The 15,672-nt window shown below is 45.9% G+C and overlaps 1 protein-coding gene across 11 annotated transcripts in view; it reads left to right on the forward strand.

The window, feature by feature from the left end:
* Positions 1 to 15,672, forward strand: part of pak5 (p21 protein (Cdc42/Rac)-activated kinase 5) — a 486,760-nt gene that overhangs the window by 389,510 nt on the left and 81,578 nt on the right. For 10 of the 11 annotated variants that reach the window (XR_015077543.1, XM_085981687.1, XM_085981689.1 and 7 more), the window contains one exon: positions 914 to 1,723. The exons of the other annotated variant lie outside the window; for it this stretch is intronic. Coding sequence is in view for 9 of the 10 variants with exons in the window: in XM_085981687.1 (XP_085837813.1) it covers positions 914 to 1,723 (810 nt within the window). In the remaining variant the exon portion in view is untranslated. The remainder of the gene's footprint in view (positions 1 to 913; positions 1,724 to 15,672) is intronic. 11 annotated transcript variants of the gene reach the window in all.

Here is a 15,672-nt window from a genome sequence, read left to right on the forward strand (position 1 = left end):
AAAGTTTGATCGTTTTTTCTTGCTGCAGGCAGATTTAATGTGCCACCCGAAACATTTAATGTGCGGTATATTATACACAAGACTTTTAATGAATATAGATCTTTGCGTCAGTCACACGGAATCATCTCCATTGAACGAGGATTTTTTCTCAATAGTACCACATTTTATATTGGGATGTATGCTAAAAATGTAACTGTAATTATCATCAACATTTGACATGTGACATTCTTAAAACGTAGTACCTAATACAGAACACCATTGTTTACTGTGGACAACGACATCCATTGCATTTGTTAATGTTGTTTGACCATAACCCTACCTTATACAAATGTTTCAAAGGAGAGTGAAGTACAGTAGGCCAGCTTTAGAATTTCTGTGCAATCATCCAAGCTGTGATGGTAAATGTCCAGTTGAGGACCATTCATTGCAGTCTTGACGGGAAAGATCAGGTCTCCAGCCTTTCTTCCACCACTGATTATTTGTGCTCTGGGGACTTTTAATGCCAATTTGGAAGCATCATTCATTAAAACATTCAATGAGTTCCTACCCTACCTATCTACCTGTTACCCAAACCCCCATCCCAATTGATAAGAATTGAGTCACATCTACCACCTCATTGATTGGCAGTTCTCTCAATGAAATATTTGAGACCAAGGGAAAGGATAGGATGGACAAACCAATCAGATAATACAAAACAGATGGACAAACACAGATCAACACCAGATAGACATTTTAAAATAAGAACAGGTGTGAATATTTGTAATTGTTTACAATTGTGCTGTCAGAGAAACATAAAGATTGTTCCAAGTAAAGGAATGCATTTGAGTTTTAAAGCATTGACTGTTGTATTCTAATATTAAACATGATTCAATGTACCCTCTGTCTATATTAACTGATTTATTTTTTGTTACAGACTATAGTCAGAGGAAACAGAGCATGGAAAGACACTTCTTTAAATGGCCTTTTGGAAGAGTTCAATGATATTTCTGTAACTCGTTCAAACTCTCTACGTAGGGAGAGTCCTCCTGCTCCACCACAGACAAATTCCAACCATAGCCTGTGCAGTCCTGAAGAAAATGGCTACAGCCATTATTATCTCAGACATTCATATGATATTGAATCTTCAAAAGATTTTACAGCAGGGAAATGCAAAGAACAGAGCAATCATGCAGAAGACTGGGCCAGATATTACAAATACAATAAAGCAGCTCAACAAAATGGCCAGGATTCTAACAGAGCTCGGTCTGTAGAAACGTATTACTTAGAAGATAATGTGCAAAAGACAGATTTTGGTAGATTGCCACCAGACTACTATGCATATATGGTGTCAAAAATTAGACCAACAGACCACATTGTGACAAGCAGGGACTCCCCAAGAGCTCAGAGGTCACCGCCAGTTCACAGGAGACACCCACAAAGTACACCTTCTAGAACTGCTACTCAAAGAGAAATTCCTAGGGAAAAATTGGAATACAGAGAAAAAGACTGGGGCCCAGAACCCCAAAGGGAAGACTTGGACAAACGACCAAAGTCATCCTATGTTATACAGACAAGTCCTCAGCCAACTATGAGACAGAGATCAAAATCAGGATCTGGACTGCAGGAACCAAGTATGCCATATGCTGCCAGTGCATTTAAGTCAACACATCCCACTGGACATGCATATAGTTCATACACATATCCCAGGCTGTCAGAGTCGACGGCTGTATCATGCATTCCTAAGGTAAATGCCACTTTCATATTCAAGCCTTCAAAACTTGTTTTCACATCTGCATTCCACCACTGTGTGGCACTGTGTGGTTTGGTTTCTTTGGATTTCCATCCTCCCTAGCTGCAATTTCACCCCACCCCCTTTTTTTGGCTGATTCAAATGTAATTGTGCTCTTTTATTTGAAAACAAATGCTTTCTTTTAAAGGTTCAATACATTTCTTAGTCTTAATGGATTTAAAGAATGTACAAGAAAAACACATAGTGGTGAACTTTATAAGATACCTTGATAAGTAGGAAATTATATGTTACAAATATAAGTGAAGAGGTAGAAGTTAAAGGTATCCTACTGAATCTGTGAAAAACTGCCCCACCTGCTGACTGTTTTGAAGATACTTAATTTCTGTCATAAAGATCAATATTAGCTATATATATGGTTAGTACTAATTGTTCTTGATCTTCTGCAAATCATAGATCCATTTTATATACTTCTGTTTCTGATTTTGCACATTCATCAATCAATGCTGCTCTAACCTGCTTACCAGGGAATGCACGAGTGGCTCAGGTCGACTCAGCCACCAATTTTTCCTACGTCCTTCAAAAGCGCATTCCTTAATAGCGCTGGATGAGATTGAGAACTAACCGTGTGGGGAATTATGGGACAGAAGCCCTATCTTGCCGCTTGTAACACTGTTTAACTTTTTTCATTAAAGTATTTTAACTGGTGTTCCATAAAAAATTTTGTTGAGAATAAAGATCACTCAGTTGTTTCCAGCTGCCTTTTATCACCCTAGATCATTTTGTACTGCAGCTGAGAGGATGAGGAGGCAAACTATGCCTAGGCCTCCAGCAGTTCTGCTCTGAAATTGGGACCTCACCGTGATGACACACATTGGCAATGCCCCTCCCCACCTGTAAGATTTTTTTGTTGCCCATTTCTCCCTTTTTCTGCAACTTGCATTTATATAGCGCCTTTAACATAGTGAAACGTCCCAAGGTTCTTCACAGGAGCGTAAGCAAGCAAAATTTGACACCGAACCACATGAGATATTAGGACAGGTGACCAAAATCTTGCTCAAAGAGGCAGGTTTTAAGAAGTGTCTTAAAGGAGGAGAGGGAGGTAGACAGAGAGTTTTAGGGAGGGAATTCCAGACCTTATGGCCTAGGCAGCTGAAGGCTTGGCCGCCAATGCTCAAACGATGAAAATCGGGGATGCGCAAGAGGCCAGGATTGGAGGAGTGCAGAGATCTCGGACGATGCTATGGAAGGATTTGAAAACAAGAATGATCATTTTAAAATTGAGGCATTGCCAGACCAGGAGCCAATGTAGGTCAGCGAGCATGGAAGTGATGGCTGAGCGGGACTTGGTGCAAGTTAGAATACAGGCAGCAGAGTTTTGGATGAGCTGAAGTTTACAGAGGGTGCAAGGTGGGAGGCCGGCCAGGAGAGCCTTGGAATCGTTGAGTCTAGAGGCAAGAAAGGCCTGGGTGAGGGTTTCAGCAGCAGATGAGCTGAGGCAGGACAGAGACAAGTGATTTTATGGAGATGGAAGCAGAAGATCTTTGTGATGGAGCAGATATGGGGTCGGAAGCTCAGCTCAGGGGCAAAAAGAACACCAAGGTTGTGAATGGTCTGGTTCAGCCTCAGGCAGTGGCCAGGGAAAGGGATGGAGTCAGTGGCTAAGGAACGGATTTTATGACAGAGAGTGAAGACAATGGCTTCGGTAGTCCCAATACTTACTTGGAGGAAATTTATGCTCATCCAATACTAGATGTTGGACAAGCAAATCAGAGGCAGTGGAGGGGTCGAGAGAGATGGTAGTGAGGTAGAGACTACGTAGCGCTTTAGTAGGATAGATATCATCCAGTTTTACTTACAAATACAAACTCATGAGAGCCACATAAACAGTTATACTTAGAAAGCCCTTGTGTGCTCACTATCCATTACGAATTGTTACATTCAGCAAGCATTTTGTTATTTGTCTGATTTGACAGAACTCCATGATCATCTGTAACTGAAAAAAACAATAACTAAATAGTTTTTAAGCAGTTTAGCTGTTAAAGGAGCAATATTCTTTACAAGGACCCTAGTTACGTTTTCAAGGATATTGTGACTCTTACTAATTTTATGCACAGCCTTATTTTTAAACTCTGCTACATGCTGTCTTTCTTCAAACTAAAATATGAGTTGTAATAGTATCGCACCGGCTGCATATTTGGAAGAGATGCAGCTGAAACTCCTCCCCTGTGAAAATTAGAGTAAGTGGGATATCTCCATGTGGAGAATATTAGAAGCTGTCACTGGCCATTTATTTTTACTCTTAAATCAGATTGAATTTTTTTTTCTAAAATGACCATCTGTATGGATTGCCACAGCATAGAGCAAGATGCTTTTTCACTAAATCAACAGAGAAGTAGAGTGGCTATAATCTTTGGAAATAACAGCAAGTGTGTTTTCCTCATGTCACTAATGTGATCAAATTGTCAGCCTGAGTATAAACTGGGGAAACATTTTTTATGCTTGCCCTAATTTTGTTCTAAATTATAAGGCTGCTGGTGGTATCAGTAAAATAAAGGAATGATTGGCTCCAGTAATACTGTAAACAAATCTAAAGCTCGTAGCAGTGTATCTAGATCCGATTAGCTTTTTCCCGTGCACAGTACAGCTTTCCTTTGTAAGTTTTTGATTATTCTTCTGTATAGGTACACGCTATTTTCCTTTTTTTATTCCCCCTTCTCTCCTGAAGGCATAACTTTATGGGGCAATGGATCCACGGATATCAGTCTCCTTACATCACTCAACACTGTATCCAATTGGCCATCCATCATGTGTGAGCCTAGACAATGAGTGGATATGACTGTGGGAGGTACTATAGCTGAGCTCGATTCACTCTTCATCTTACATACTCATGTGCCCACTTTCTAGCAGGGTCATTGTATAGCAATCAGGAAACAGGAACCCTTTGTTGTTTTTTTCTTCCCTTACTCCCACTCCCTCCCCCACCACCCCCCCCCACCAACTTGAGTAGGAGATGGGCCAACCCTACCACCATCCCAGCTGAGATCACCTAACTCAGAACAGACTAGAAATCCAACCCTGGGGCCTTCCTGGTCCATATGGTTTAGCTACAAAAATTTTTAAAACTTTCTGTTAAGTGTCCTAAAAAAAATAATTGATCTATCACTTAATTTGAATTTAGACGCAACTCATGATGCTATTTCGGATCAGACAAAGAAACCGTGGCCTAGAAATTGGGTATAGCCCCGCTTGAGGCGTTAGAACTGGCGCTGCGCAAAGTTTATAGCCAGACGAAACTTATCGCTGCCTGGCAAGATATTGGGTTGCATCGCCCCCAAAGGGGATTGAGGCGCGGGGCTCCTAAGGCGCAAAAGTTCAGGCGCTACCCAATATCGGTGCGGACGGGCGCAGCGCAGGTGATCTCAATTACCGGAACCCACGAGACTTCCAGGCGCCGGCCAGCTCTTAAAGGGGTGGGTCAGTCAGCCTGAGCTGCTACACTCAATGCCCTGTAGGCCTCAGAATCGGCGCTCGCCCTTCTCTGGTGCAAGAAACTTGGTGAGGATGGAGAAGGTGAGACAGAGAGCAGAGCGCTTCAGCACTGAGGCTCTGGACCAGTTGGTGTCTGCAGTTGAGCGCCGTCGAGATGTTCTGTATCCTGACAATGGCAAGAGGCCGAATCAAAAGGCTTACCGGCGATCTTGGAGGGAGGTTTCTCAGAGGGTCAACTCCAACAGCATGGTGACCAGGACCCCTGTTCAGTGCAGGAAGAAATTCAACGACCTCACTCGGGTCGTTAGGGTGAGTGTTGGTTATGCAAACTTCTGATTCCCTCCATCTGCACCTAACTTCGAGGACCCTGTTGCCATGATGCCCCAATGGCCATCTGTCAGCAAGCACCCATGGCCCTTTCTGGGCACACACATGGACATTTCACTCAAGGCCACATGTAAGGGTCCTTGCACCATGGAGGGCATGAGATGATCTCTCAAGGCCACATGTAAGGGCCCTTGCACCATGGGGGGCATGAGATGATCTCTCAAGGCATTATGTAAGGGCCCTTGCACCATGGGGGGCATGAGATGATCTCTCAAGGCATCATGTAAGGGCCCTTGCACCATGGGGGGCATGAGATGATCTCTCAAGGCCTCATGTAAGGGCTCTTGCACCATGGGGGGCATGAGATGATCTCTCAAGGCATCATGTAAGGGCTCTTGCACCATGGGGGGCATGAGATGATCTCTCAAGGCATCATGTTACAGAACTTCCCCTTCTTTCCCCTGCAGTCCAAGCTGGCGACGATGCGAAAGGAGCAGCGTCGAACCGGTGGCGGACCTCCACAAGTGGTCACTCTCACGGATCTCGAGGAGAGAGTGCACCAGATTCTTGGAGGACGTCTGTCTGGTCCTGTTACCACTGCAGCTGCCGACCCCATTCTCGACAGCGAGGGTAAGGCTCTCACCTTTTGCAGCTGTCTCCTTCCACTTGGTCCCCCCGCCAGCATGCTTCCTCAGTGTGCCGCAATCTGCCATGCCTTTCCGCCAACCTGTCCTTTTGCTAAAGCCACTCTTCCACCTCCCTGCTTTCAGATGATGCATCACCAACTGGGGCTCCACGCCCTGAAGCTGCCAGTGCCAGTGCCTCCGGAGGCGAGGATCAGGAGGAAGCCGGACCATCCGTTCCAATCTCAGGGGAGCATACACATGTACAGACTGGGGATAGTAGTTCCCTGGAGGGGAGGGGGTGGACTCTGAGGATCAGGCAGTTGCCGGACCAAGCGGCATGCAGCAACGCAAGGGGGGTAGGCAAGTTCGGCCACCGTCTCCCCGGAGGGCAAGGCAGGTAGTGATGACTGCTGCACAGAGTGCAGAGGAGGTACGTCGCCTGGCTGAAATGAGCACCCAGGCCCGGCTCAGGCACACTGAGCTGATGGCTGCAGTGGGGAGGATGCCTCAGTCAATAGATACACTGGCAAAGAGTGTGTTGGACTTCGGGGCAACAATGGAGAGGACTCTCCAGGGCTTCGGGGCAACAATGGACAGGACTCTCCAGGGCTTCGGGGCAACAATGGAGAGGACTCTCCAGGGCTTCGGGGCAACAATGGAGAGGTCTGTCGAGGGCTTCGGGCCAACAATGGAGAGGACTGTCCAGGGCTTCGGGGCAACAATGGAGAGGTCTGTCGAGGGCTTTGGGCCAACAATGGAGAGGACTGTCCAGGGCTTCGAGGCCGCTATGGAAAGGACTGTTCAGGGCTTTGGACAATCCCTGGAAAGGTCTGTCCAGGGCTTGTCCGAGGCAATGGAAAGAACCGGCCTTGTCCGAAGCAATGGAAAGAACTGTCCAGGGCTTCTCCGAAGCACTGGCACCTGGCTCACAGGTCCTCACTGCTGCCACGCAGTCACTTGCCGGCCTCGTCCACACCCAGATTGAGGCAACGCGAACTCTCACTGCAGCCACCCTATCTGCATCAGCTAGGATCACCCCGGGCCCTTCCAGTCCCATACAAGGCCAGGAATCAGTGGAGCATGCGATTGTGGCGGATGAGCCGAGCCGGTCCCCTCAGAGAGCCAGTGTGTCATCCGACAATGGTGCAGGTGTCCTCTCTCGGCAGGTGACCATTCCACATGCCAGCGCTGGCACGTCTGCAGTGCAGCTGCCACCACCTGCAGGGCACACTGCTTCCAGCCATGCTCAGATCAAGCATCCTGCGTCCGCACCCTCCAAGCCCAGAGGTCGGCCAGGCCGTCCCTCAGGGGCTTCTGCGCTTCCAGACAGTCAGCAGGCGTCCCCCAGCCTTCACCCCGCCACTGGGGTTCAATTACGTAGGAGCAGCAGGGAGGGAAGGGGCCGTCCGCGAAAGAGAAGTCGTTCTCCATCAAGGGGCCAGCAGTAGAGGGAGGTGCTGAGATGTTTCTTTGGCCAAAATCAAGGAGACCCTCACCTGTTGGAATTGTTGGAAATAGTTTGTTTAGTTTGGCGGCTTTGCCGAAGAGTTAACTGTTATTTTGTTAGTTATGGTTTCTGTTGACATGACGTTGTTTTGCTGTAATGAAAGACTTTTGTGACAATAAAGAGAAGTTTAAATGTGCTATGGTGTACGTGACTAATTACAGTGATGCTGGCCTTCAGAGGCTTTCAAACATCCAAAGTGCGCAGCAGTTAAGACACTCATCATTCCGCCAGAGGGGCCTCGATACGAGTCCTCATGAGCCTGTGACGGATGGCCCTTCCACTTTCAGGAGCCCTTCCATCTTCCTCCTCCTCCTCCTCCTCCTCTGCCTGTTCTTCCTCCTGCTCTTCCTCCTCCTCCTCCGCCTGCTTCTCCAGGGTCAGAGGGAAGGTGATGAATTGACGCCTTCGCCTATAAAGGGCAGCTGTAACTTGCCGTATGCAGCAGTGGACTGCAACCTGAGAGATATTCGCGATGTCCTCAATGGCTCACTGAAAGGATCCGTTGCCATAAAAATTGAGGCCAACAGTCAGTTTAACTGCCACCGACAGAGAGGTCATGCACCGTAGACGCGGCTACAGATCCTCAGTAAGCAGGTGGCACAGCTCAGTAACAACGTCCATCCCAAATCGGAGCCTTCACACACACTGCTCCTCCGACATGTCAAGGTATAACACCTGCTGCCTAAAGACCCTCGCAGCATACCCTCGGATTGGCCGACCTCCATTGCCTCGCCTCCTTCTGGCCAATCCCGGCCCTCTCTCCCGCCGTCTCTCTGCCCCTTCATAGTGTTCGGCCATGAGGCCGTCGCCCTCCAAAGCATCTCCCATTCCGATGCCAGTTGGTCAAAAGGCTGTTAGGTCTAGTGCTCCAACTGCCCCGGACAGGTTTGAGGGTCCCAAGTACTCTAATGCTAAATTCCAAAAACTCTGCTCCACAGTAGCTCACCAACTCTCTCCACCAACGATCGCAATGAACAGGCCAAGTGGCTGAAGCTTCTGTACTAGAGCTATCCCCTTTAAATAGCGCCCCCCGACTCCGAGAAGGGCCTGCTAACGCTCCTTCGAACTGTCACTAATAGCGCTAGGCGTAAAGGCTCCGGGCGCCACCCAATATCCGCTCAGGCGCCCCTAAAAGGCGTTGCACAATGAAATGACGTCATGATGTGCTTGCGCTCGCGGGCGCGCGCAAACACTTAGCGCAGGCGTTAAATGTATAGTCAATATGGGAGTTGTCGCTATCTTCATTGCGCCCGCCCCAACATTAGGTTACGCCCCAATTCTCGGTCTCTTTAGGCGCTAACCGCTGGCACAAACAACCGAATTTCTAGGCCCAGAACTCCCCAAAAAACTGGTCACTCAGCAGGTTTTATGTTTCCTTTCTTGTATCCAACTAAATGTGATTTTTCAGTGCAGGGACCTTTAACTCCATAGACATTAAAGTGAAGATTATGTTGAGATTAGACTACACTCGCAGTAAGTAATTATTCCTCTGGCTTGATCAAATTAAATTGTGCATGGGATCATTTATCTAATACAGTCATTATTTTCTCAACCTTTTCATTTCCTTTTTATACATGCTGATTTTACTCTGTGGAGTGTTTTGTCAGGGAGAGGATGTACTAAAGGGTGCTGAAATGGAGTTTTAGTTCATTTACAATGTTCACCAGTGCATAAAAAACTTCTCTCTGTAGGGAAATTAAAAGTAATTCTAATTGACTAATGAGTTTTGTAGAAATACATTTACTTTGTGTTCGTCTCTAATTAATTTTAAAAATTAAAATGTTGATTCTGAATGGAAACATGTAACTATGCATTAAGGCCATCTAGCATACTATTTTAAAGGAAATATTAATGCTTTACTCCAAAGTGTTACATTCAGTAGCATGCTAACTCACTCACATCTAGTTGCTGATGAAACACTGATGCCATAAAACTAATTTAATTACTTTTGAGTTTTCAGACAATGTTTGACATGTATTTTCTTAATCTACAGAATGTGGTGATTAGTTAGGTTCTTAATTTTGAAAGGAACTGAATTGTGCTTCACTGCTGCTTTGGAAAGTACTTCCCTTTTACCCCTGGAAAATGGGTTCAAATCCAACTCTGACTTATGGGCTGAAATATTTCCTGTTTCTGCCGGTTGAGACTGCGCAAACATGTCTGTAATTTGACACAAAATTAGCATTCTCATTGAAGTCATAGAGGTGACTGATATGGGAAAATGGAATATTTTCTGCGGTTGGGCTTGAGGAATGTTTTTGAAGCAGATTTTAAAAAGCTTTACTTTTAAATGTGGTGGTGCATTGTCTGATCTAGTTTGATGCTGACACTGGATTCCAAAAACAGAAAAGTATATTGTTCACTGGCAATGTTATTGATCACCTTGATTACAAAAAATCTAAGCTGTTAAATATTTTTGACTCTTGAGATTTTTAATGTGTGCCTTCTTTCCCTTCCCCATCCCTGTTTGGAGGTTATATAACAAGTTCTGTTAGGAAGCTTAGGCCATATTAAGCAGGAGCAGGTATGTAGCCATATTGCAGATACGCATCCATTTGTAAGACCTTCAGATGCTACTATATAATGCAATCCTGACTCAGTTATAATGAGCTGGCAGCACCAGCTCATGTGGTTCTTGCCCCTGTGAGCCCGTTTTCAGACGCAGTCAAATTTCTAGGACCTCATGTCTATCTATTTATAAAGGAAGGCATGACAGTGGGGAAGTTGGAATAATAGAGCTGCGTTTTGGTATTAATCAATTAAGCATTAGTTAAACTTGAAAACGAGACTAGACTGAATCAATTCAATAAAACATTAATATTCTGCTGTGATTGCTCCTAACTGCTTTCTAATTACACTATGAACTACAGAGAAGAAAAGTAACAGCCATTTTAATGAAAAGTTATTGGGCTGAATTTTAATGGAGAAGGCGGGTTGGGAACGGGGGGTTCCGAAGCAGTGGGGAAACCCAGGAGAACGGATTTCCCACAGGCCCTGCCGAATTTAATGGCAGGGCCTGATTTGGATGGGAAGCCTCTGTTTCCCACCCGCAGCCAGCCAGATTGAGAGGCTGGCTGGCACCGGGCAAGTAGGCCTGCGGCACTAGGCCGCAGAGAGCAGGGAGGGAGGGATCGCGGGAGGGTGGCCAGAGGAGCACAAGGGGGGAGGGGGGGGTGTCTCTGCAGAAATATCTGTCACAGCGAACCAGCTCTCCTGCAGCCTGTGCAGCCTCCCATCCGGCCTTTCGGGGCCTTGTCTGCCAAGAAGTATTCTGATTTCCTTGAAGCCAATCTTAGGCCTTTATACATTTTTGATGTGCTTGCTATCTGACCGCAGGGTAAATGTTGGAATATCAGCCTTGCCCAGCTGGCAATGTTTGCGGCACATTTTCTTGCAGCCAAAACACAGATTGAAACCTGGTAAAAGTTACCCGAGCCTTCCTGGATCGAACTGCCAATTTCGAGCTCACAGCCGACCATGTTAACCCATTACGCCACAGAGACATAACCCTTTCCCTACTTAAACCACTAATTCAGCGAGCTATATTATCAGGGTGCAGCGACCAAAATGGATTGGTCATGTATTGTGAATTACTTTTTGTCTGATACAGTTAAATGGAGCAATGGAAACTGCATTTTGTACATTCCGAATATCAATGCTGTGTCATGTCAACCCGCAGTTCTCTTCCCGTTCCCAGCTCGCTTTTAAACTTTGATGACTTCCATGTACTGTGATCACTTGAAACTACTGGACAGGTACAAAAGATCGGGGGCCGGGATCAGCACGGGGGTGGGGTGGGGGGTTTCATTGAAGGATTGTGGGCCGGGACCTGCACGGAGAGGGGAGGAGGGGAATCTGAAGGGACTGTGGGCCGGGAGCAGCAAGGGGTGGGGGGGAGGGGAGTCTGAAGGGATCGTGGGCCGGGAGCAGCACAGGTGAGGTGGGGAGGGTGCCAGAGGAGCAGGGGCAGTGTGTCAGCACAATCGATGGCCGGAGGAGCCAGAGGAGCATGAGGGGGGTAGTGGGAGACCTGAGGGGGAGGGGAGGCCGTGGGAGGGAACGGAGGCCTCCTGGCGGGGTGTGGGAGGGTGGTTTCGGATCGCAGAGGGTGGGTTAGGTAGGGGCACTGGATCCAGGAGGTAAGTGTAAAGGGTCTTACCTCCTGGATCCAGCAGTCCTCGCCTTACATTAGATGGTGGGTTTCATGAGGCCTGCAAAACCCGACCAGCTAAAGTTAAATTCAAAATGGAGGTTAAAGCAGAGGCTTCCAGCCTCATTATAATATTTAAATAGACTACCCGCCTCCTGGCAGTGGATTGGCTGCCCGCATCCCGTCCCACCTCCGTTAAAACTGGAAGTGGGCTGATTGGAGGCGGGTTCAGGTCGGGATTCAGATTTTTAACACTTTAACTTCCCACACGCCGTCAATCCACCCATTTTTTTAAAGCTAAAATTCTCCCCATTGTGTCTATAATATAAAAATACCAAAAATGCTGATATATAATACTGTACTCAGATAAAATAAAAATTAAATTGCAAATATACTTATGCTGCTTACAGTAAGACATGCTTATTGTAGGTTCTGAATTCAGAAATTTTAAGTTCCATACCTTGTCAAATTTTTAGTCCACCACTCCTACTCTCTCATTGCTGCTAAAAGTAATGATGTAAATCCCCACTTGACCATTTATACGTCTTTCCGTTTGTGAATATTAACTTGTTACTTCAGTAACTTTAAAAAAATGTTGTTCTTTCACTGGATCACTTTCAAAAATGGGCACTGTCTGTAAGCCCATTATTTATACATATACCATCACCTTAGTAACTTAATAAGTGGCATGTGGAAAAAGACTTGCACCTGGAAGCGGTAGGGTACCTGTAACCATTTTGTTCTTGAACATTTGATTGTGATTACTAGAAATTTAATAATTAGTCATCCTAGTAACTACCGTCTATTAAATAGAGAAACTGAAGTTAAAATTTTAGGCTGCATTGACATTAAAATATGGTATCCTTAATTGAGTGAAATGAGTTAGTCTGTAATTGGGCACTGGGTACAGTACTTTAAGGCTGGAAGAAGAACTGACTGCACATAAGTGTTGACTTACAAAATACATTATCAAGTGACACTGAGGTGACATAATGTGCAGTATATACACTCACATGGACAGTGTGATCAAAAAGAATGTGAGAACAGTGCACATTTGAATAGAGACATTGGCCCAGATATTCCGATCCCTACGGGTGGGTACGCGCTGTGTACCCACCCGTAGGGACATCGGAAATGCCGGTTTCAGGCATGCACAGCGCATGGTCTTGACAGATTCTCCAGCAGCCCCGGAGAAGGGCCTCTGCGGGCAGATAGTTCCGCTTTTTGGAGACCCTCCGCCCGCAGAAAACCCTTACAATTCTTACGGCTGGTAAAAGCAGGCGTAAGGCCTGCTTTTACCAGGATAAGAGTTGAAAAAAGTTTTTTTTTAATTTTCACTGATTTATCATTTAAAAATACTTTTAAAAAAAGGTAAGTTTATTTTTAGCCCTGTAAGAAACTTTAATTATTTTTTTCAAAAAATTAAATTTTTGTTTAAAATACTTAATTTATTGTAATTTCAAGTCATTTTAAAAATGTGATTTTCTTTTTCAATTTATTTAAAGTTTTCCTATATTTTTGGGGTGATCTCCATTCATATATTTGACAGGTCTTCCTGTTAAGTGTATGAGGGGAGATTCCCTTCTTTGATTGGTTCCCCATGGCCCACTTGATCCCAGGGACGCTGCGAACTGCCTGCGCCTCTGGGATACATGGGCCCTGCACATTTGGAGTTTGGAGAGGCCCAGCATCGGAACTGCGCACATCCCGGGAGCCCTCAGGTAAGGGCGTAGATTTTTCCAGATCGTGCGATCGGAAAATACGGGCCATTGATTTTACCCCTTTGAATTGGAACAACAATACAGTACAGTGAAAGTTACTTTGCCCTTTCACACAATACGGGCTGGATTTTACCAACCGAGGCGGGCAACGTCCTTGGCGAGTTCTGACCCCGCAGCTGTGTCGATCCGGGCCTCCGACATGATTTTACAATGATTGGGCTTGTTAAGCCAGCCCTGCAAGGTTCCCGGCCAATTAGAAGGAAGCGGGTCTGATGAAGTCATCTGATGACGTGTCACCGGACGGGTTCCTTAAAGGGGTCATGTCCACACTCATTTTGACAGTTGTGCCATCAGTGTTCTGCATCATTGAGGTGCTGCAAATACTGACGAGCACTGCACAAAGATGCACGGCTGCACCCAGGCTCTCCCATGATTCGCTCCATATGCTTAAGGAGGGAGTCACAGCACGCAGGGAGGTTCTCTTCCCTTCCAATGGGCGGAAGAGACCTCCCCAGGAGACTAATGCAGCCTGGTTGCATATTGCACAGGAGAACACAAGCAGGGATGTCGTCAGAAGGACTAGGCTGCAGTGACATAAACCTTTCAATGATCTCAGTAGATCACGAAATGTTACTGCAGAGCCACACTCACCCTCATCCTGCTGTGCCACTCATCACATCCCCATCACTCTGCCATCCCTACCCTACTCCTGCACATCCTTACACCAACTTACCTTGCACCTCCACCCATCCCTCTCTATCTACATTATCACTTCCCCATCTCACTAGCCACCCCTCACACCCTCATCCTTGTCCAATCATACCAACTAACAACACACAAGGGTAGACACTTGGGTGTTTATCGCCAATGTTCATGTAAAGTTTCTGTTAATGTGTTGTCAAACATTGAAATCTTTATTTTCAACACTTTGCCTACTTGGACAGATCTGTGTGCACCTTTGGAAGTGGCTTAGTGAGCTGCAGTGAATGGTGAGACATAACGGTAACCCCCAATGGTGATGAGTGTGAAAGGAATGGCTTGGGCATTGTAGGGATGCTTTATGGTGTTGGTGTGGGGTGGTGTCAACCTGGCACATCATGTGGCAGCCAGGGTGTACAGTGTAAAGTGAAGTAAATCTGGCCATGGTGAGGCCATCCCTGGCATCTTGGGCAGCAATGTGGCCGGGTGCTGATGCCCTCTGTCCTGTGCAGCATCAGGTGATTGCAAAGAAGGTTGGTGCTGTTGTTGGTGCTGCTGGTGTGCCTGGTGATGTTGATGTTGGGGCTGATTGTGATGGGATTCTGAGGACCAAGGTGAGATTTTTTCAAGGGCACCGATGCTGATGGAGTAGATGGCAGCTGAAGTTGAGATGACAGAAGCGATCTGTCAGTGGTGAGAGAGGTTGCTTCAAGGAGGTGACACTGGATAGAGAGTTTGCTCCAAACACTTCAAACCTCCATAAAGCTGAAAAGTGTATTCCAAATCCTGAAGGCTCCAGTTTCTAAGATTGGAAATTAAACAGCTGTGAAATGGTAGCTTTCATACCACTTTTGCAGCTGTCGCCTATTCAGAGCAATGGAGAGTCATTGAGAACCCGACACACTTACCTGACGTGATCCCCAAGTGCCAGGAATCTTGTAAAAAACATGGAAAAATCTTTAGGACCTGGCAGCATCTTAAGTATCTCAATTGCCTGACCCGCTGCTTAGTGCCGAGTCTGCAAACCGCAGGCAGAGCCAGCACTTGTGAAATTAACAAGGAGGCGGGTTCAGAGCGGACTTCCACACCACTGTCAATCACTGCCATTTTGACAGCAGGCCCGCCTCCACACTCGCATTCGTAAGAACTGAGAAAGAAGTGTAAATTAGAGTGGATGAATTCAATGTCAAATCAGGTACAGAAAGAGAAAAATGAGTGAATGGAAAAGTTAAAAAAAAGTTTTAAATTTTACATTTACATTTAAAAAATCTCCAACAACAATTAAAACCTGAAGGAATGAGTCGCCACACTTGTAATAGTTAATTTTCAGTGCCGAAGAAGTTGTTTGGCAGTAATTTACACTTGTCACGTCGTTAAAAGGGTACTTAGACTGAAAAGGACAAAACTTAACTTTCTGTGAATTT

The sequence above is a fragment of the Somniosus microcephalus genome, chromosome 3, assembly GCF_052327205.1.
Source record: "Somniosus microcephalus isolate GS21.2 chromosome 3, FLI_Smic_1.0, whole genome shotgun sequence".
Classification (NCBI taxonomy): Eukaryota; Metazoa; Chordata; class Chondrichthyes; order Squaliformes; family Somniosidae; genus Somniosus; species Somniosus microcephalus.